The 21929-nt window shown below is 36.3% G+C and overlaps 1 protein-coding gene across 3 annotated transcripts in view; it reads left to right on the top strand.

Annotated features, from left to right (window-relative positions):
• Positions 1-21483, top strand: part of CSDE1 (cold shock domain containing E1) — a 36448-nt gene extending 14965 nt beyond the window's left edge. The window contains exons 3-21 of one of the 3 annotated variants that reach the window (XM_055404051.2): positions 1051-1197; positions 2845-3043; positions 4596-4705; positions 5105-5197; positions 5824-5921; positions 8275-8356; positions 8653-8781; positions 8890-9015; positions 9636-9848; positions 11804-11944; positions 12035-12199; positions 13227-13334; positions 13927-14102; positions 14705-14817; positions 15809-15928; positions 18983-19161; positions 19962-20125; positions 20684-20816; positions 21240-21483. In XM_055404051.2, the coding sequence (XP_055260026.1) occupies positions 1060-1197; positions 2845-3043; positions 4596-4705; positions 5105-5197; positions 5824-5921; positions 8275-8356; positions 8653-8781; positions 8890-9015; positions 9636-9848; positions 11804-11944; positions 12035-12199; positions 13227-13334; positions 13927-14102; positions 14705-14817; positions 15809-15928; positions 18983-19161; positions 19962-20125; positions 20684-20816; positions 21240-21287 (2535 nt within the window). In that variant the 5' untranslated portion in view covers positions 1051-1059 and the 3' untranslated portion in view covers positions 21288-21483. The remainder of the gene's footprint in view (positions 1-1050; positions 1198-2844; positions 3044-4595; positions 4706-5104; positions 5198-5823; positions 5922-8274; positions 8357-8652; positions 8782-8889; positions 9016-9635; positions 9849-11803; positions 11945-12034; positions 12200-13226; positions 13335-13926; positions 14103-14704; positions 14818-15808; positions 15929-18982; positions 19162-19961; positions 20126-20683; positions 20817-21239) is intronic. The other 2 variants (XM_055404053.2, XM_055404052.2) reach the window with 2 other exon arrangements.
• Positions 21484-21929: the final 446 nt, after the last annotated feature.

The following is a 21929-nucleotide window of genomic DNA, read 5'->3' as shown; positions in this document are numbered from 1 at the left end:
AGTGGTACAAATAGGACAGAGATAAAATAAGCAGTATTATAAAAGTAGTTTACCTGTTAACAGAAACTTTCCAGCTTCACTCAAAATACATATCTGGATGCTTAGTTTTGCAAGTGTTTAACTTGAAAACTTTATACTGTCATGAATTAATATCTAAGGCACAGTATGGATTTTGTGTTTCATCACTACTATTGCTGGCATAGTCTTCATCTTAGTTTTTTGTGAGACTTGTCAGATCTCATTAATGGTAATTTATTTCATAATGTGGAAGTACAAGAACTAATGCTCAGATTAGAAGTTTGGGCTCCCAGTATTCTTCCTTTGCTTGCTTTATTAGCATTATCTTCTATCTAAGATTCTTCTCTAGGAATCTTTCTCAACACTTTTTCTATTTGTGAGGGCAGTTTAATTAAACTAGATAACTAAATTTGTATGTGCACTTAGTTGGGGAAATGTAAATTTAATATGCTGAAAGTAAATAAATGAGGGCTTCACTGTCAAGTCTCTTGTGAGGCTCTCCACTCTTAACCTCAGAATACTTTATATTTGACCTGTAATATGATCTGACAAAGCAATTTAGCAAAGCCTTTTCTATAAATACATAATAACCATTTAAAAAGCTAATTGTTATCTCTGGACAAAATACATTTATTCTAGTTAAGATTTGTTCTTCCTACACACCATTGAATTATCCTGTGTATAACTTTCTTTAGAGAGACAAATGATTGAGAATATTGGATTCTGTGTGAAGTTGTGAGATATTTTGAAGACTTTGGGCTCAATTGTCTCACTGTAGCAACCGCCAGAGTCCTTACAGCATCTTAAAAATTGTAAATGTTGTGGATTAGGGATTAAGTAAGTGCTTTTTAAAATGCATTTCAGTTTGACCTTTTAATGTTAATGCTATAATATATTTTGTTGATAGAAATCTGGTTAAATGATTTCTATTTTGCCAAAGTGACCTAATAGTAAAGGTACACAGGTTGACTATCAAATGTGTGTTAAATTGTTATTGATGATAGTTATAAACATTGTGTTATGTTATCACAGCTGTTTGAGATGGAGAACGTTTTTACTGTGTCATCTGATCCTCATGCCCCTCCTGCAGCCCCTCCTTCACTTTCTTTACCTTTATCTTCATCTTCTACCTCATCTGGGACTAAAAAACAAAAGAGGACCCCCACGTATCAGAGATCTGTAAGTCAGGGAAGCAGTCACCCCAGCTTTTTTCTTTAAGAGCATGACTAAGAAGCATCACTCAGTTTGATTGAAATACCCTGCAAACTCACTTTCTAACTTCCCTAAGCATTTCCTTCACCTTGAATCTTGAAAGGTAAGTTTAGTAGTTTAGGGTTTGCTACTCAGAGGATGTCCAGGAATCAAAAGCATTGGTATTCCCTTGGGAACTTGTTAGAAGTAGATAATCTCAAACCCCTGCCAGTGAGTCAAATTTTGTATTTTAACCAGATACCAGATAAGTTAACCAGTCACTGGGTAACTTCACTTTGACATGCCCTAGTTTAGAGTCTATATTGTGCATATGGTTTTGAATCCTCTGTCATTTGACTTTTGCAAGTCATTTAATCTCAGTGTCTATTTCATCATTAGTAAAATGGGGACAGTATTACATTCTCCTGGGCTTTTGTAAAAATTAAATGAGTTAATACACATCCAACACAAAACAGTGTCTACCATGAAAGAACTGGCACTAACCACCTATAGATGTGATGGCTTTGTTTTGCATGAATTGGCTATCCCACACAGTGTTTAACTACTTGAAACTTGGGTGTATCTTTCTATAATTTCAGTGGTCTTTTTTTTCCTAATGAAAAATAATCATATTAATGCCCAACGTCAAACAAGTGAAAATGCTCATGAGTCAAATTTTCAATGAAAAGGTCTAAAACTAGTTGTAAAGATGTGGGTATGTTGCTATGGTAGATCAGTGCTAGACCTAACGTTCCCTAGGGATTTTGTCCTGTGTCATGCTTCACTTAAATAAAATGAAATACCCGCTGTGATGGACAGTATCTGATGATTAAATAGGTCCCAATGCATTGCATTTAAATAGCCCCTCTTTTACTAAAGAATGTTTTATTTTGCTTTATCTAATCATAGAAACAAATGACAGTATTTGGAGATTTCATCAGTGTCTGAAACAAATGAAAAGATTTCTTTTAATTGTGCCTGTGATGTGATTGATTATTTTTAGGATTGAAGAGCTTTTGTTGTCTTGGAGTTCTTAGAAAACTCTTGTCTAACTCACTGTTTTCATTTGTCTTCCATTTAAAGACCTGAGCATGCATGCATTTTCTAGTTTGAAATAAGGATTACATAGAAGATTTCTTTTATTCTTTTTACTAACTTAAGTAATTGCCTTCAAGATGCATGGCTTACCAAATAGCATCAAGGTTTCTATTTATCTTTCAAAATTAGTATTAATAAATTCCTTAATGATATGTCCTGGTAGTTTGGTTTCCCATCTCTTGAATATTAGTTACCTTTGTCCTGATGTTGTTGTTTTAGTAATTAAAGGCAGCTTTTACTTATGTGGTTGCTTTGTCTTAATATTTAAACTCCAGGAATTTGATTTGTGGGAAGTGAAAATCCTACCATAAATTGGGACAGTTCCTGAAAATAATTTGAATTACTTCCTCTGAAATGTTTTATTTGCTAAATTACCATTTCAGTAATAAAAACACATTATCTTCCCTTTACTTGTATTACCTTTATTTTCTCTGCCTTTTCATATTAAAAGTTTGGTGATTTGTTAATCAGACTTAGTATGCTACAGAGATAATGTACAGATCTGTATGTATTGAGTTCTTTCTCTTTTTAAAACAGATGAGCTTTGATCCAAACCTTCTCCACAACAATGGACATAATGGGTACCCCAATGGTACTTCAGCAGCACTGCGTGAAACTGGGGTTATTGAAAAACTGCTAACCTCTTATGGATTTATTCAGTGTTCAGAACGTCAAGCTAGACTTTTCTTCCACTGTTCACAGTATAATGGCAACCTGCAGGACTTAAAAGTAGGAGGTAATTTATCGGTTCTTCTTTTTATAAAACTGATCCCAAATTTTTCGTGCATATCAGCTTTTTCCTGACAGTGCTATGGTTTTGTCTTTTTCATTGTATCAATTACAGAAGTTTGTCTATATAAATCAGCAGAATCCTGATTTTGCTTGTGGTGGTAATCTTTTTGAGGGATGAAACTAATTAAGTAAAAGATACCTTTGAATATTTTTTAAGTAAATACTTGGTAGATTTGTTACTCCCCTAATAATGATTGTTTGGCTATTAGGTTTTAAGCCAGTAAATATTAAACTTTTATAATGTTAATTTTAATTGTTTTGCCAGGTCCTAGTTTGTGTAGTAGCTGGAAAAAAAGTAACTCTTATGATGTCACCATTGGACTATATGGAAATTCATTCTGGCTGACACCATAAAAATTACTTTCATGTATAGAAAAAGTGTGGCTTATTAAAGGACTGAAGTTACAAGGTCTCCGTGTGTTTTAAAATATCTTTGAGAAAAAAGTCAGAGCAATAGTTAACTCATTACTGACCGAGGGATTTTTGCAGAAACCAGTGTCTGATATTTTTATCTTGACTGGCCAGAAGTTAATTCTGTTATTTCACTAACACTTTTGTGGGTTATTATGTTCAGTAGTTAACACCTGACACACCTGTAAAGGCTTCTCCAGCACCATGAGTTTCACTGTCACTTTCTGTATCAGAATCGGTCACTAAGGATTTTTGTGTTTTTGTTGGTCTGATAGTCACATCGTCTGAACTATATTTTGAAGAACTGTCTTCTGAGCTACTAGTATGTATGTCTCTCAGATAGTGAGAGAAAAATCTGTAAAATTCACCAAAAAATTCTTCACTCAAAATTTTGCAGTGTCATTTAAAAAATTTTTACGGTGATAAACTTGCATTTATAATAGACACAGGGTTGGCACAAAAAGAGAACAAAATGAATGATAAGGACAGTCGTAACTTGTGTAATGAACCTGTGATAAATTTTAAAATCTAATGACTTTGAACAGTGATGCTGGTTATCTTTCTCTAAAAATGTATTGATATGTCTCTGGTCAATAATGTGTTAACGTGAATATTTGGTATTCCAAACATTGTACAAGAGTGTTATATTGGTTAATCCTCATTTTACAGATGAAGTAACTGAGGGTATAGAGGGATTTTAAGAGGGGGAGAAAGCTTGCCAAATCACCTCATCATTACGTTGCACCATTTGTAGTATGTGTGCGTGGCATGAAAACTAAGACTGAGATATGACTAACTTAGTCTAAAGCGGCGGTTCTGAAACATCTGTGTGTATCAGAGTTACCTACAAGGCTTGTTAAAACAGATGGCTGTACCTGATGCCCAGAGTCTGTTTCTGAGCGAGTGTGGAGTGGGCCCTGAGAACTTTACATGTCTGCTGTGCTTCAGGTTGATGCTGCTGCTGCTTCCATTAGTCCAGGGACTACACTGAGAGAAAAAACTCAAATGCAGCATTAAGTTTAACTTTAAAGTGAGATACCATTTTACCAAAATTAGTTCAACAAATACAACACTGTTTATTTTAGATGATGTTGAATTTGAAGTATCATCTGACCGGCGGACTGGGAAACCCATTGCTGTTAAACTGGTGAAGATAAAACAAGAAATCCTCCCTGAAGAACGAATTAATGGACAAGTTAGTGACTTTGATGCTTTATATTCTCTTAGGGCCCTGAATTTGCTTATCTTTCACATTAGAAAAGGAAGATTCACCCCATCTCCTCAGTTTGCACGCAAGAGAGCTATAGTATATAAAAGTTACTATTTTAAAATTATATCAGAAGCACTGGCATTTCTTGACCTGAAATAAAAATTTGGTCAAGAGTCATTTGGGTTTTTACATATAACCCTAAGTCTATACTTACAGTCAGTTTATGTACTGTAAGTTTGAAACTTGGCAGCATGACATCCTCTGTGGATCATATTAAAATGCATCCCTTTGTATAGTATAGAGGATATTAAAATTCAGTTTATATTGCACAGTGCTGCTCCTGAAATGATTAGCAATGGAAATTTTTTTTTTTTTGACTGGTAGGTTGTGTGCGCTGTTCCTCACAACTTAGAGAGTAAATCTCCAGCTGCCCCGGGTCAGAGTCCAACAGGGAGTGTATGCTACGAACGTAATGGGGTAAACTTGTGTATTTTTCTTAAACCTTTGCCTGATCCACCATGTGATCTATAAGCGTACTTTAAAATTCAAAATAGAAAACGTAAGCTGCAGTTGATTAAAAATCAGTTTTAAATTTGGTTTCAAAGAGGCTTTGAGTGCAGCATAATAAAAAACTTTAAAAAGAAAAAAAAAATCCATAGGACTTCCAAGTGTCTTAGCTTGCCCAAGTGTGACCTTAGTTAGAACATTAAGGTAAAATGCTTCTTTTACTTACTTTTTGGGGGGGTTGTGGGAAGGGATCTTTTTTCTGGTTCCTTTTAAGCACTAACTCCAGCTTTTTTGTTTGGAATGCCTTATATAAAAATTGTTTTTTTGAAATGTAACTACAGCCTCTGGGCAAATGCTTCCACGTGTTTAAGCTTTTTGAAGTTGGATTGCTGCTCAGCTGTGGACTCGCAGAAGTCATCAGCACCTTGGAGGGAAAGTGTGTTTATATGAATAAGTTAATGTACTTGTCAAAAAGTCATTTAATTTTAAAAGATTTGGTTTTAAATGCCAGTTTAAGAAGTATTTAACAAAGTAAATCACATTATACAGTGAACATGCATCCTGCAATATAGTAATAATAACTTGTTAATTCACAGGAAGTGTTTTATCTGACTTACACCCCTGAAGATGTTGAAGGGAATGTTCAGCTGGAAACTGGAGATAAAATAAACTTTGTAATTGATAACAATAAACAGTAAGTTCTTTTCTCCCGTTTAAGTGGATTTTTTCTTTTTGCAGTAAGAAGTTTGAAGTGAGTCAAAAACCTGACTTGTAAATCTGGATAATTTTCATGATCTTTTAAATTTTTATTCATCAGCTAAACATTTGAGCATCAGTTCTATGATAAGCACTATGAGCATGTCAGAAATAGGAGGATAATTAAAACATGATCAGAACTTTCAAGGATCTCTACTGGAGATCAATGAAAGTTTTGCCAAACAGCAGTGCTCGAGGCACACTTTGAGATGAGGAGTCACTAGGGAAATGAGAAAAACATTCTGGGTAGAGGAAGTAGTGTTTGGGCAAAATCGCCAAAAACTTGAGTTGATTGAATTGACTGGATCATAGAAAGATGAAGTTTGAACTTTATTCATTAGTAACAGGAATCTTTGAAGGATTTTAATTGGGGAAGTATGGTTTCAGTTGTTGGAAGTGGTGGGGATGGTAGGCTTTTGGAGAGTAGGGATGCTCTAGACAAGAGGCAGAGAGATGAGAGTTAATATGAAAGATAAGGGTCTAATATGATGGCCCAGTGGTGGTAGGGTATAGAACTCAAATCACATAAGAGAAAAAAAAAATCACCAAGTTTAATAATTTGATGGAGGTGTATATTAGATCTAAGGGAAGAGGAGTCCCAAATGGCATTTTTCTTGCTTGGGCTACTGCACAGCCAATGATACCAGTAACTGGACTTAGGAGGTACAGCAGAAAGATTAAGGGTAGGAGGAGAATTATGGTTATTTTGGCATTTTTAATTTGAGCTGTCTATGGGTGAAGATATTAAATGTGTAGTTGTATGTATAGATCAGAACAAACTAGTGACAGGCAAGAGATAGAGCTGTTGAATTCCTTGGCATAAGCAGTTAAGGAAAGTGTAGTTAAGAAAGCCCAGGGATGGTTATTTTTACTTTAGACTGGAAAAGATAGATACAAGCACAAAGGGAGCTTAAAAATAGGAGAAATTGCTGGGAATGGACTTTCAATGGCAGTACAGAATAAAGTTCCAACAGTGTATGCAGAATTATTAACCTTGAGCTTTACCTCTTGTAAGACTAGAAGAAATCTGATTGAGTTACAGGTATGGATATTAGTAGTTCTAGTCTGAGGCCTTGAATTAATCTTAAGTAGGAAATTAGGGAATAGGGCTTGAGGTGAATGGGGAGCCAATGAAAGGGCTTTAAATAAAGTCTTGAATGTGCTAAGCTCTTGTACTAAATATTTATGTTCAGTTGTTAATCCTCAGAACAGCCTTACCTGATAAGTCTTCCATGTGTAAAGTGAGGTAGGTTCTCCTAAAGTAACTTGCCTAAAGTCACACAGCTTTTAAGTTGACATTTCAGTCCCAAATCTGGCTCTAAATAAGACCTTTTCACTGTAGTGAGTTGCGAAAGCACATAGGATTTTTCCAGCTCTTGTATTAGTCTGTTAAGTTTCTGAAATAAAAAGCACAATTGGGCTACACTTTGTCCATGAAGAATTAAGGGAAGTAATAGACCAATAGCTTGGTCTGAAGATCTTAAAAACACCAACAACAAATACTCTTTCATCTTAGACAGTTTGTGCCATCTTTAAGGGCTTCCTGGTAGCTCAGACGGTAAAGAATCTTCCTATAATGCAAGAGACCTGGATTCTATCCCTGGGTTGGGAAGATCTCCTGGAGAAGGGAGTGGTTACCCATTCCAATATTCTTGCCTGGAGAATTCCACGGACAGAGGAACCTGGTGGGCTACAGTCAGTAGGGTCACTATCAGATTTACATGCTGCTGCTCAAAGATGGGGACAGTTTAGCAACATATGACATCTCTCTGTTCAGTGGAGGTGAATGTCACTTTTTTAAAGCATAGCAGTTATCTCCTATAATCACTGCATATACTCAATTCTGTGTTGTATAATTGATGGAATAGCTACTAAATTCAGTGTTCATTGCAAACAGGACCGTCTCTTATTTATCTCTGTTTCCCCATATGTTTGTTTGAAGTACATAATTCCTACTCAGTGTTTATTCACGTAATGGCCTTTCTAAAACCTTAGCATTCCCCATCTGGTGGCAACCAATTTGTGGACTTATTTTCAACAGCCCAAAACAAAAACGGTTATATATAAATGTGCCCAGTTTAAAAAGCTAGGAAATTTGTGCGAAAGTCCTTTGCTTGTGAAGCTGTATGAAAAGGATTGTGTATTAGAAAATCTTATGTTAGTGATGATGCAGAAGTCTTGAGGGCTTAGAAAACTGTTGTTTCTCTAGAGTCATCAAATCTAACCAAATCAGTGCATTTTCCACCCCTCTTTGTTCCCCACCATCCCCACCTGATTCTCTTTTTTTCCAGTACTGGTGCTGTAAGTGCTCGTAATATAATGCTGTTGAAAAAGAAACAAGCTCGCTATCAGGGAGTAGTTTGTGCCATGAAAGTAAGTGTCATCAAATTTGACAAACTACAGTTGTTTTCCTTGGCTGTGTTAAGTCTTTCAAACCGAAGTCTTTTGTTTTTCCTCTGTCTTTCCTTTAAAAAATATTAACTTCAAAAGCAATCTGGTTACTAATTATATTCTTTAAAATGGTCATTTAATTAGTATTAATATTAGACTTTACCAAATAATAATGTTGCCACTGAAAAGGCTTCTTAATTGTAAATTGAAATCATAAATATATATGCTGAATAGTGCATAATATTCCTGCTGTTTTTTTCATATTTGTTTGCCTCTAGGAGGCGTTTGGCTTTATTGAAAGAGGCGATATTGTAAAGGAGATATTCTTTCACTATAGTGAATTTAAGGGTGACTTAGAATCCTTACAGCCTGGAGATGACGTGGAGTTCACAATCAAGGACCGAAATGTAAGATAGTTAAATAACTTATCTTTGACCTTCTTTTAAGATAAGTAGTTAAAATTTATGAAACACTTAAAATGACATGTGTGCCCCCTTTGCTCCCTTCTGATTTAGGGTAAAGAAGTTGCAACAGATGTCAGACTATTGCCTCAAGGAACAGTCATTTTTGAAGATATCAGCATTGAACATTTTGAAGGAACTGTAACCAAAGTTATCCCCAAAGTACCCAGTAAAAACCAGGTAAATAGTCTTTTTTCAGGAGAGGCATCTTTTGCCTCATCAGAAATAGAGTAATATGGTGTGGTATACAAAAGTTTTATTATATTCAATTAATGTAATTTTTTGATAAGTATTGAGTATTTAATGTGTAGAATTAAACTAAATAGGAAACCATTGGTACATTCATGAATTTGTTTGTTTGTTTTAACTGGGTGATATGGAGAAAGGGACCAAAAAAAAAAAAAAATGCTGGTTAAATGGGGGAAACAATTCATGTTGTGTGCTTGGGCCCCAGGTGGGCTTTTTTGTATGTATGGGATCTGGGGGGAGTGAAGAGATGAGACCAGTGGTATCATTGTGAAGGAAATATAAAACACAAGAGATTGAATTTTTTTTCCTTAAAGAAAATCTCTCAGTATCAGAGTGCAGGATCTTAACTGCAGTAACATGACTTCATGGTTGTGTCGTGTGACCACAGAACCCCAAAGCTTTCAAATTGAACATAGGTTTTCAACACCTTTTTTTCCTTTAGGGAATTATCTGTTATAAATAACATGGGTTTACTGTGTGTTCTTCTTGTTTGACTTAGAACTAGGAAGGATGAGAAATCTCCAACTAAAATAGTTTTTCCTTCTCATCAGAATGACCCATTGCCAGGACGCATCAAAGTTGATTTTGTGATTCCTAAAGAACTTCCCTTTGGAGACAAAGATACAAAATCCAAGGTGACCCTGTTGGAAGGTGACCACGTTAGGTTTAATATATCAACAGACCGTCGTGACAAATTAGAACGAGCAACCAACATAGAAGTTCTATCAAATACATTTCAGTTCACTAATGAAGCCAGAGAGATGGTAAGTGTTAGACATTATTAGATTCCTTTCCAATGTGGAAGGTAGGTGGGACAATGTTATATGTAAGTTTGTAATATGGTATTGAAGCATGACAGTATTGGGTCGTTACCTTATTAAGGTGATTAAGAATATAGACATTGAATCAATCTTGGTTTGACACCTAACTCTCCCAGTTACCTTGAAATAGATGTGAGAAGGTTTTAGAATGGAAATCTGAAGAGGATGATTTCTAAGGTCTTCTGAGAGTCAGTGCTTCTCTGGCCCTTAAATATGAAGACTGAGTTGATTTAAGTTCATCATTGTAGAAAGTAGATTTTTTCCAGATTGTTCCATAAAATGCTCCACAAAGTAGGTTTTGTTTTTACAGTAGGATTTGCAATATTTTATTAGTGAATATATGTCTGGAAATGATGTATGGCAGTGTTGCCCAATCATATTTTTAAAAGTTCAACTTTCCCGAATTAGTTTTATCAGATGTAGTATACATTTGGTGCTGTTCAGTGTTAATAGCTACAGCAGGGCAGTGGACTGGTCCTTAGCCTGTTAGGAACCAGCCTGCACAGCAGGGAAGCCCTCGAAGCTTCATCTGCTGCTCTCCATTGCTCGAATTACAGCCTGAACCCCCTCCCTACCCCCCACCTCTGGATCCTTGGAAGAGTTGTCTTCCATGAAATGGATCCCTGGTGCCAAAAATGTTGGGGACTGCTGATCTGTAATATTTTCCAGTGTTGTCAATAGGACTGGATATGTTCAATGAAAATTGAAGTTTCTTTAGACTTTTTTTAACCATTAGGAGAGCTGACCTTGTTTGACATTTGCAGTGTTTTAAAAAAAAAGTTTCTTAGATCTGTTTTGCTTTACAGTATGGAAAACATTGTTGAATAGCTTGGTTGTCATCAGAATTTAGCAAGGATTAAATGTCAGATGTAGCTTAGGCTATATTCAAAACTGATTATAGAATAATCATCTCTGTAATATGTAAATATGCAATATGTAAGTCATTGCTGTGTTGATAATAACTGTGTTTCAGTAACTATTCATGTACCTGTCATGTCCAGTTATTCTGGATATAAGGCCCTTACAGAGCTGATAATTTTAATATGAAGGAAGAAAAACATGAGGATGGAACTTTATGTAGTTTATTTTTCAAACCTAAATCTTAAGTCCTCCTGTGCCTAAACTCAAAAGATTTTTGAAACTGAGATTATAAAGTTGCCTTTAGTTGACTTTTGAGGTATTTGAAGTATTGTTCCGTAGATTTTTAATTTCTGGAAGTTACGGTGTCATAAAGCTTGGGCATTATTTGGAATCCATTATTTGCCACTTAGTAGCTATGTGCTTTCAGAGAAGGCAATGGCAAGCCACTCCAGGACTCTTGCCTAGAAAATCCCATGGATGGAGGAGCCTGGTGGGCTGCAGTCCATGGGGTTGCTACTAGTCAGACACGACTGAGTGACTTCACTTTCACTTTTCACTTTCATGCATTGGAGAAGGAAATGTCAACTCACTCCAGTGTTCTTGGCCTGGAGAATCCCAGGGACGGGGGAGCCTGGTGGGCTGCCGTCTGTGGGGTTGCACAGAGTCGGACACGAGTGAAGTGACTTAGCAGCAGCAGTAGCTATGTGCTTTGGGCAAATTGCTTAACCTCTTTCAACTTCAGTTTCCTCATCTTATAAAACAATATTTTTGACAATTGAAAATTAAATGGAATATGCTGCATACATTTACTTCAGAAATAATTTTTCTACTGTTTATTGGCCAAAGAGTAGCATCTGGGGAGTCTCAGTTGCTTAGAGATTATTTTATTGAAATCAGTGAATTTGTATTTAAATGGAAATTGTTAAATGTGGATACAAGATTTGGATATTCAATTACTAACAGATTTAATGTGATGATACTTCCAAACTTGAATGTTGTCTTGACAGTCTTCACAGCTGGTATTATTTTGGTTTCAGGGTGTAATTGCTGCCATGAGAGATGGTTTTGGTTTCATCAAGTGTGTGGATCGTGATGCTCGTATGTTCTTCCACTTCAGTGAAATTCTGGATGGGAACCAGCTTCATATTGCAGATGAAGTAGAGTTTACTGTGGTTCCTGTGAGTAGTTTTTGAGAAAAGTATGAGAGGTTTTCTTGGTCCTCCCTTTTTCAGCTTTAAGTTACCTTTTTTTTCTTTTATCATTCATAGGATATGCTCTCTGCCCAAAGAAATCATGCTATTAGGATTAAAAAGCTTCCCAAGGGCACGGTTTCGTTCCACTCCCATTCAGATCATCGTTTTCTGGGCACTGTAGAAAAAGAGGCCACTTTTTCGAATCCTAAAACCACTAGCCCAAATAAAGGCAAAGAAAAGGTAAGTTTTAATCAAAATGATTTTTGCAGTTTGTCTCTTCTCTTTAAAGGAAACCACTGTTCACACAGTAAAGGAGTGTTATGTCTTTCAGAATTCCCTATAATATGAACAGTGAATCCATCTAAAGCAAAGTTTTTAATGTCAGCAATATTAACATCTTGAGCTGGATAATTCTTTGGGTAGGAGGAGGTGGGTAGTTGTTCTTTGCGTTTGGGGATGTTTAGCCGCATCCCTCTCTGGCTTTTACTCACTAGAGGCCAGTATCTTTTCTCCCCCTCTGTGACAGCCAGACATGTCTCCAAAATCTGGCAAATGTCTCCTGATCACTCCCAATTTAGAACCACTCATCTGAAATGATAGTGCTTGTCATCCAAGAAATTTAAAACTTTGAAATTTTGGTAGACTCAATTCACACATTGGAACTCCCCATTTTTTAAAAATCCCACTGAATCTAAATATGAAGCTATCCATAAGATTATTTTTGCTCTTAAGTAACAGATTAAGAATTGTATAGAAACAGGTTAATTCAAACAATTTTAAATGCTGCTATAAAAGGTCAGTAAGGGATCTTTGTCAAAAATTAAGTCTTAAACTGGCAGCATCTAGGACAGTTTCACTAAGGACATTGACATTTAATAGATGGAGATAAATGAGGAAAGGATATTCCTCATGGAGTAGAGGTACAGATGAGAAAGTCTCAAGGTTTCTTTATAAAGCACTAATTAGTTTAACAGGAAGATAGGACTTTTTCTTTGGGGGAAGTGATTTCTGATTGGCTGTGAAAACTATCATAGACATGTTGTCATTAAGTTCTGACAACGTTAGCATTAGGATGAGACTTTAAAACCAAATTATAGCAGATTGAGTTGGCCTTGAGTTAAGGTAAGACCATATTTTTATTCATATGAAAAATAGGTATTTTAGAGAACCCTAGTGAAGAAATTTCTGCCAGTTCTCTGGCTCAGAATTCTGTAATAACTGATACTGTTTTTTCAGTTCTTGATTCTTTTCATTGTTTTCTGTCTAGGAGGCTGAGGATGGCATTATTGCTTATGATGATTGTGGGGTGAAATTGACTATTGCTTTTCAAGCCAAGGATGTGGAAGGATCTACTTCTCCTCAGATAGGAGACAAGGCAAGATAATTCTTACTGGAGAAAGGAGAGGGAGGGAGAGTTAAAGGTTATCATCTTAATCTTAAATCCTGAAAAAATGGTTTCTTTAAATTTTATCAAGTTTTGCTACAATTTTTTTTGTGCTTACAAGTTTAATATATGAACATCTTCCTATTTAAAGCAGTTTATTCAATTAGAATAGGGTCTAGCAAGATTCTTGAGGAGTTAGTGTTTAAGCATTAGATATGTCAAAAGAATTACCTTATTTAAAATAAATAATATTGGTAAGAAAGTTAAAACAGTCACTGAAACATCAAAGTAAAATCATACCAAAGGTTTTTACATTGCAGTTAATTTTTGTTGTAGTTGGTTGGAATGTCTGGTTTTCTAATTGCCTCCTTTAGAGAAATTGAGATCTGTAAGGAATACACACTGGAGAGCAACAGCTTGATCCTTGTGAAAAATGGAATGAGAAATAGAAGTAATAGTTCTGGTGGAAATCTGTTCCATCAAATTATTTATACGGAATATTTAAGTGGAAAGAAAGGTCTGGGGGAGTTGTCATTTCCACTTAGTGTGGAAGTGTCATAGTAAGCATCCTTATTTTTCACAGGTTGAATTTAGTATTAGTGACAAACAGAGGCCTGGACAGCAGATTGCAACTTGTGTGCGACTCTTAGGTCGTAATTCGAACTCCAAGAGGCTCTTGGGTTATGTGGCAACTTTGAAGGATAATTTTGGATTTATTGAAACAGCCAATCATGATAAGGAAATCTTTTTCCATTACAGGTAAGGATTGCCTTTTAGGAACTTGGAGCTTCCATTCTTTGGTTTGGGAGTCAAAAATATTAACATTGGGTGGTTATGTATTCATATTGGTAAAATTTTGGCAGTATAGAAAGTTAATTATCTACCTCTATATAGAAAACATGTGGTCAAAAGACATAGGAAGACCTGTATCTGCTTTGAACATTGTGTAGGACCCTGTCTACTTCAGTAAAAGAATTCTGTTTTATATGTTGCTATCAGAATTGTGTATTTGATTTGGTATTATATCATAGTGGTTAGCCATAGTCCATAGCATGGACTCTTAGAACCATACAGTTTCAGTTTGAATCCAGGCTCTGCCACTTAATAGCTATGTAACTTTTATTATCTTTTTATTGAATGAAAATAACCTCCTAGCATCGTAGTTTCATTATCTTGAATCTGGGGATAATGGTACCTCTTCATAGGATATTCTTGAAGATCGTATGAGTCAGTGCTTAAAACCATATCCAGTTTGTAAGCACATCATGAATATTATAATAGAAGAAATAAAGGCTGCTTGCTCCCGTTGATGTTTGTGGTAAATATTTATTCAAATGTCATTTCCTTCCCCTCCCCTGCAGTGAGTTCTCTGGTGATGTTGATAGCCTGGAACTGGGGGACATGGTCGAGTACAGCTTGTCCAAAGGAAAAGGCAACAAAGTCAGTGCAGAAAAAGTGAACAAAACACACTCAGGTAATGAATTGTGACTTCTGATGATTAGGCCTATTCTTTAGGTAAAAGGGTGAAGGGTAAAGTGGGAGAGGGAGCAAAAACCCTATTGTTCTAGGTCAGTGTTCTCCAGGTGTGATCCCTGGATACAGCATCATCACCTAGCCACTTGTTAGAAATACATGTTCTTTGACCCCAACCCTACTGAAATTTTGGAGATGGGCACCTTGTTTTAACAAATCTTTCAAGTGATTCTGATGAACACTGAAGTTTAAAAACCACTGTTCTAGATTATTTAGGTCATTTGCTTTGAGTTTATCGTCAATTCAATATCTCTTTTTTAAAAATAACCCCAAGATAATCTCCATGAGATTAGGGAGGGAGGCATTCCTCTAGAAGACTTATTTAAATAAGAATGAGTTTAAATGTGAAAAATAATGGGAACTTCAGAAAATTTTTGCTATTTAGAATCTTTGATTTCTTGCAACTTCCTTTTTGGGTTTTATGCAATACAATTCCCCAAATAACATCATCTTAGTGTTTTTCTAGAGAAATAGGAGTTAAGAATGTTAATTCAGTTTAACAAATACCTAGATGTATGCTGTGTTTTAGATACTGGGGATACAGCAATGAAGAAATAAGACAAATTGGCAAATAAGATGAGTGAAATATTATATGTAGTATGTTCAGAAAGATATTAAGATAAAATAAGTTGGAGAAGTATATAAGTATTGGGTTTGCTACTACTTCTAGAGACCAGGGAATACCTCACTAAAATGGTGACATCTGGTCACCTGGAAAAGGTGAGAGAGTGAGACGTGTTTTTAAATATGAATGCTTATTAATTCTTTGAACATCTTTAATAATAGTTTAGAAATATTTTAGGACTAGCAGACAACCAGCTAGCCCTCTATTAACATTTGTCCTGATGATTTTTGCTTTTTGATTTTTAATCCTGTGGAATAGCATTTCAGTATAATTGTTGAGAGAGAGGTATACATGCTTCTTTTTGTAGTGAATGGCATTACTGAGGAAGCTGATCCCACCATCTACTCTGGTAAAGTCATTCGCCCCTTGAGGAGTGTTGATCCAACACAGACTGAGTACCAAGGAATGATTGAGATTGTGGATGAAGGTAAGGACATCTCTATCATGTTTTGAAATTTGCCTTACCTTCAGATGAGCATGTCGAAGATTTAAAAATGTGGTGTTGCATTTGTCCTTAAAAACCGAATTAAGGAGAAGTGATTGATTTTCCTACCCATGCTTGGCTTTTTTTTTGTTTCTTTTGTTTCTTGGAAATGTGAATAAATGACTGATATGTGAGTTACTGAGTTATAACAGAACAAAATCTCACACTAAAAATATGCATTTAATGGTTGATAATCAGACATTCACAATTGGCTGGGTTTAATACAATTTGGTTTCTCCTCTATTATTCACTGGTTATTTACATCAGTATTGACAAAATGTCCTAGTAACTATTCAATTCTATAAACATTTTTGCTTCCTGTAAAATTTTACTATGTCTGTTACTTACAGGATACCGTGAGGATCCTACTACTTGTCTCTAGGTCAAGGCTCCCTGTTTTTCATTTTTCTGCCTTTTTTTCCCAATCTTTGACAACTCCCTGAGAACTGCTATAATGGCTTGCTCCAAATAATACCAGAAAGACCAACAGGTTTGCAATAGAAATACAGTAGGGAACACTGGATGATTAATATTGCAGAATTAACATCAGGATGAGGTTGATAAGAGTGTTTGAAATCCCAACCAAAGATGATAGCTTGATTTAAAAAGATCTTGTGCCATCTGGGAGTCATAGAACATAAAGTGGAAAGAGCGGGTCATTTGAGAGAAGGAAATTAGCCTTGATGAACCTGTTCTTTTATCACATGAGGTTCTTAGGAATTTCTTTTTTCTGTGAAAACAGTATCCTCATACATGAACATCTCCAAATATGAATTAACTTCATATGTCAGCAAGTCATTATTGAACTATGATGCCATGATGATTATCAAATCCTTAAAAGGGCCATGTGGGTGTGGGCAACTAACTTTTAACTCATGAGATAACATCAAAATACCCTTTTTCCTTTCTTTCATTATCCCTTTTATTTACTTTTTTTTTTTTTGCATTCCAAACCCCTAATCCACTTACTCTTCAACACTTTGATATAGTTTAAAAGCAAGGTTTTGTAGAAAAGGAAACTCCTGAAATCTCCAAGCCTAGAGTTTTCTGGGACTATCTGTTCAGTTCAGTTCTGTTCTGTTCAATCGCTCAGTCGTGTCCGACTCTTTGCGACCCGTGGACTGTAGCATATCAGGCTTCTCCATCCATGGGATTCTCCAGGCAAGAATACTGGAGTGGGTTACCATTTCCTTCTCCAGGGGATCTTCCCGACCCAGGGATCGAACCCGGGTCTCCTGCACTGGGGGCAGACGCATTAACCTCTGAGCCACCAGGGAAGCATAAGAGATCACATTTTCCCCACTTGGTGGTGAGAACAGATCTTTTAGGAAGACAACCAACCTCTAATATAAAACCAGGGATTTCTGTCTTTTTATAAGACAGAGCTAGATCTGCACACAAGCTCTTCCACTTGCTAGCTGTACAACCTTAGACAAATTAAATCTTTCCTTACTCAGTTTCTTCATTTTTAAAATGAAGATAATATCTTCAACCTCAAAAGGTTCTATAAAGATTAAGTATGAATCAGTGTAGTAAGTGTTTAATAAATGGTTCGGTTCAGTTCAGTCGCTCAGTCATGTCCGACTCTCCGCGACCCCATGAATCACAGCACGCCAGGCCTCCGTGTCCATCACCAACTCCCGGAGTATACTCAAACTCATGTCCACAGAGTCGGTGATGCCATCCAGCCATCTCATTCTCCATCGTCCCCTTCTCCTCCCGCCCCCAACCTTTCCCAGCATCAGAGTCTTTTCCAGTGAGTCAACTCGTCGCATGAGGTGGCCAAAGTATTGCAGTTTCAGCTTTAGCATCAGTCCCTCCAGTGAACATCCAGGATTGATCTCCCTTAGAATGGACTGGTTGGATCTCCTTGCAGTATAAGGGACTCTCAAGAGTCTTCTCCAACACCACAGTTCAAAAGCATCGATTCTTCGGCGATCAGCCTTCTTCACAGTCCAACTCTCACATCCATACATGACCACGGGAAAAACCATTGCCTTGACTAGACGGACCTTGGTTGGCAAAGTAGTTACTACCAATATCACTTTGTCTAGTTGTCTCTGATACTTCTGTATGACTTGCTCTATTGGCAGTGTCTCCTCAGAGTTTTTAGTTTTTCTCAGTTTGAAAAGAAAATCTTTACTTACCTCTATAATCATCAAGAGAATGGTTAAATGCATTCCCAATGATATTTTTACCCTCATTTCTACTTTTGTTGATTCAGTGAATTCACAGTGATAGGTAGCTGAACTCTTTGGCCTGGATTTTATCTGTAGCCTGCCTTGACTTCCAGCCAACTTTTTATTCCAGGGCAAAGGTCAGCAAGTAAGATGACTTGTTTTTATTAATAAAATTTTCTTGAAACATAACCACTGCTGTTCATTTACATACTGTCTTTGCTTTCTCACTGCCAACAGCAAAATTGAATACTTGTGACAGAGATAGGATTCTGTAAGATTAAAATATTTACCATCTAACATTAAGAAAAAGTGTAATGAGCCATCTAGGAGAAAAGTGCCTTAGGTTTGAGAGAGCCACAATCAGAACAAAGAAAGGAAGTGGAATGCCAAAAAAATTGTGTTTGTGCTTGGCTTGTTTAATGCCCAGTTGGGTATGGATCAGAAATATTGTTGACTCGCTGATATTGTGCACTTGGAAAGAAGATAATCAGTATCATGTAAGCAATCCATAGTGCTGTAAAGCCAGGGAATGAGATGGCAAGTGATAGTGTCATTGGAGGTTTTCATGTTCCCTATAAACGTGGTTTACAGCTGTTCTTTAGCTAGTACAGTGACAATGAGCTATAAATTTTCCTTTATTTTCATGGTAATGTTTAGCATTCAGGATTTTATTGAAGCTTTAAAATTTCTCAGGTATTAAAAATCTTAGTGAATATAATATTTTTAGCAAATTATTTATAAATTTATTAGGACCATCAACAGAGAGGGCTGTTGTGAAATATTAGCTTTTAGACTTTGTACCTGTTTGTCCTTACAGGGGATATGAAAGGTGAAGTCTATCCATTTGGCATAGTTGGGATGGCCAACAAAGGGGATTGCCTACAGAAAGGGGAGAGTGTCAAGTTCCAGTTGTGTGTCCTGGGCCAAAATGCACAGACTATGGCCTACAACATCACACCCCTGCGTAGGGCTACAGTGGAGTGTGTGAAAGATCAGGTAAGTGGTAATACCTCTGGATCCGATTGGATCCTTTTATGAGTTGGTAACCAAACCCTTGAAAATTTTTCAGCCAAACAGGAATCATCAACATTCATTTTGTTTTTATTTCCACTTTATCTTCCTTTTCAATGATTTGAAGAGCTTATTAAAAACTGGAAAACCATATGGAAAGAAAAAAATGGCAATAGTAGCAAAAGGAAAGTAAAAGTAGTACTAATAACTAACATAATGGGGATAATAAGTTCAGAGTGAGACTTCCAGAATACACATATTAACGGTTTTTCATTCTTGAGCTCAGAGCTTCTTTTGCAGACCTCACAAACCATGTATATAAAAGTTTTCATAAAATAAACTTTGGGCAAACAAAACTATTCATGTTACTTAAGATCTCAAGGGAATCTGACTCCTTAGAGAAGACTTTTTTAAAAATTTCAGTACAGTGAATATAACATTTTGTATGGCTGTTTCTAGTAATACCAAAACCCAGCTTGATTTTGGAAGGGAGCAGAACAAGCATATGTTCAAGTAACAACTTTTCTGATTTTGCTTAATTCAAAAGCTTGGTTCATGCATTAATATGTAGGCATAAGATAACCTTTGTTACTCTGGCTGTGGTAGAGTGAATGGCAGTGATTTCAAAGATACATTTCTTCCCTAAGTTTTGCAGACCCAGGCAGCTGACCTGGAGTATCAGCATTGACACCAGTTAGGGTCAAGCATTGTGCTTCATTCAAAATGAGTTTCCTTTTCCCTCCTACGGTGTGTCTTTTTTACACTACTGTCTTTTAAATTTTCAGTTTGGCTTCATTAACTATGAAGTAGGAGATAGCAAGAAGCTCTTTTTCCATGTGAAAGAAGTTCAGGATGGCATTGAGCTACAGGCAGGAGATGAGGTGGAATTCTCAGTGATTCTTAATCAGCGCACTGGCAAGTGCAGTGCTTGTAATGTTTGGCGAGTCTGGTGAGTTTTTTGTTGTTCATTAGTAACCTCCTTTTGAGTGTCTTTTAACTTTTGTAATCTCTGCTTTATCATGTTCCTTCACTTTCCATTCACTGCTTTTGTAATTCTCTTCTGCCACTTTCTGGTTATTTCTTCATTGTCTAAATTTTATAGTTTACCATTTCTGGCACTATGTTTTAATAACACCGTTAGCATGAGAGGAGCTAAGAGTCTCTGGAAATATTTCTTCATATTTTTACTTTTCTATGGTTTTTTTTCATACCCAGTACCTTGTTTTATGTGTCTGCGGAACTGGTCTTTCTGATTGCGGACCAGTCTAGGGATGACCCTCACCCAAATGATTCTTTCAGCTCCTACACAGTAATAAACCTTAAGTTGGGAATAAAAAGATAAACCAACTTGTCTGTCCAGTCTTGCTAGCCAGTTGGCTAGGTGAGGCAAGAGTCCCCCCTCATTAACACTGAGTCATTTGGGTAGTTAGGTAGAAGACACATTCTGCATGTACTTACTTTCTTCCCACCAAGTGTTGCTTATTCTCATCTCTTGACTTTGTTGTAGCGAGGGCCCCAAGGCTGTTGCAGCTCCACGACCTGATAGGTTGGTCAATCGCTTGAAGAATATCACCCTAGATGATGCCAGTGCTCCTCGCCTAATGGTTCTTCGTCAGCCAAGGGGACCAGATAACTCAATGGTAATGAGGGCATACAAGTTTTAGGAGGGAATGGGGGCAGCTGATAAACCAACATACTACTTGAGGTCCTATTTTAGCATAGCTCAAAGGGCTTCATTTATGAAATGCTTCAAGTATCTCTGTCATAATCAGTTAGGATCCCTGCACATTGGGTCAGCCCCTAATGGTTGCTTACAATAAGAGGAACATTTATTGGTGTTCTGATACTTTGAACATAGTTTAGGTAATAGATCAGGAAACCTTACTATAGATTTCCTCCTCTGCAAAAGAATTGGTGGTGATAGAGAGTTAATACTTTGGTATTATGTATTAATATCACACATACATATATGTGATATATATATCATGTTATATTTTGGGATTGTGAATGTACCATGATTGTCACGCACCTAGGTCATTAACTGCAATTTTATTTCTTCACAGGGATTTGGTGCAGAAAGAAAGATCCGTCAAGCTGGTGTCATTGACTAACCACATCCACAAAGCACATCATTAATCCACTATGATCAAGTTGGGGGGATTCTGGTGAAGGGTTCTGAATATCTCCCTCTTCATCCCTCCCAAAATCTGGAATACTTATTCTATTGAGCTATTACACCAGTTTTAACACCTTCCTCGTGTTATGTTTAAAAAAATAAATAAATTTAAGAAAACCATTTTAAAATTATGCACAGTTGCAGCCTGGAAAACTTAAGGTGGCGCCTTATAGTATCAATTTTAGGAGCTTTATTTGGTGCATTTAACGCAACTGGTAATTGCAAAATCCACTTCGCCTGTGTAAGAGAAAAATATAGACTGTTAACTTGTTGGCCCTATGAAATTCTGCACTTGATATTTAGTATATACTCTACCTTCATTATTTCTGGCAAGATTTCTGCCTTAGCACTCAGTTGCATTCTTTTTCCTTTTCTGTTTATTATGCTTTAATTCTGAGGACCATATGAGGGTAGAATATATTAAAAATTACCAAAATTTGTATAGGCAAACCATTTCCTTAAGTTGATGGCCAAATGTTAAAATGTTATTTTTCATATCATTTATAATCTTGTCACAGTCCACTTAACGAAGTTTGGTTAGATTTCAGTGAAAATTATCTTCCAGAGTAGTTTTTTT

Source organism: Moschus berezovskii, chromosome 4 (genome assembly GCF_049115385.1).
Source record: "Moschus berezovskii isolate FMDL1 chromosome 4, NW_MosBer_1.0, whole genome shotgun sequence".
Classification (NCBI taxonomy): Eukaryota; Metazoa; Chordata; class Mammalia; order Artiodactyla; family Moschidae; genus Moschus; species Moschus berezovskii.
This window is presented reverse-complemented; position numbering and strand designations above follow the sequence as displayed.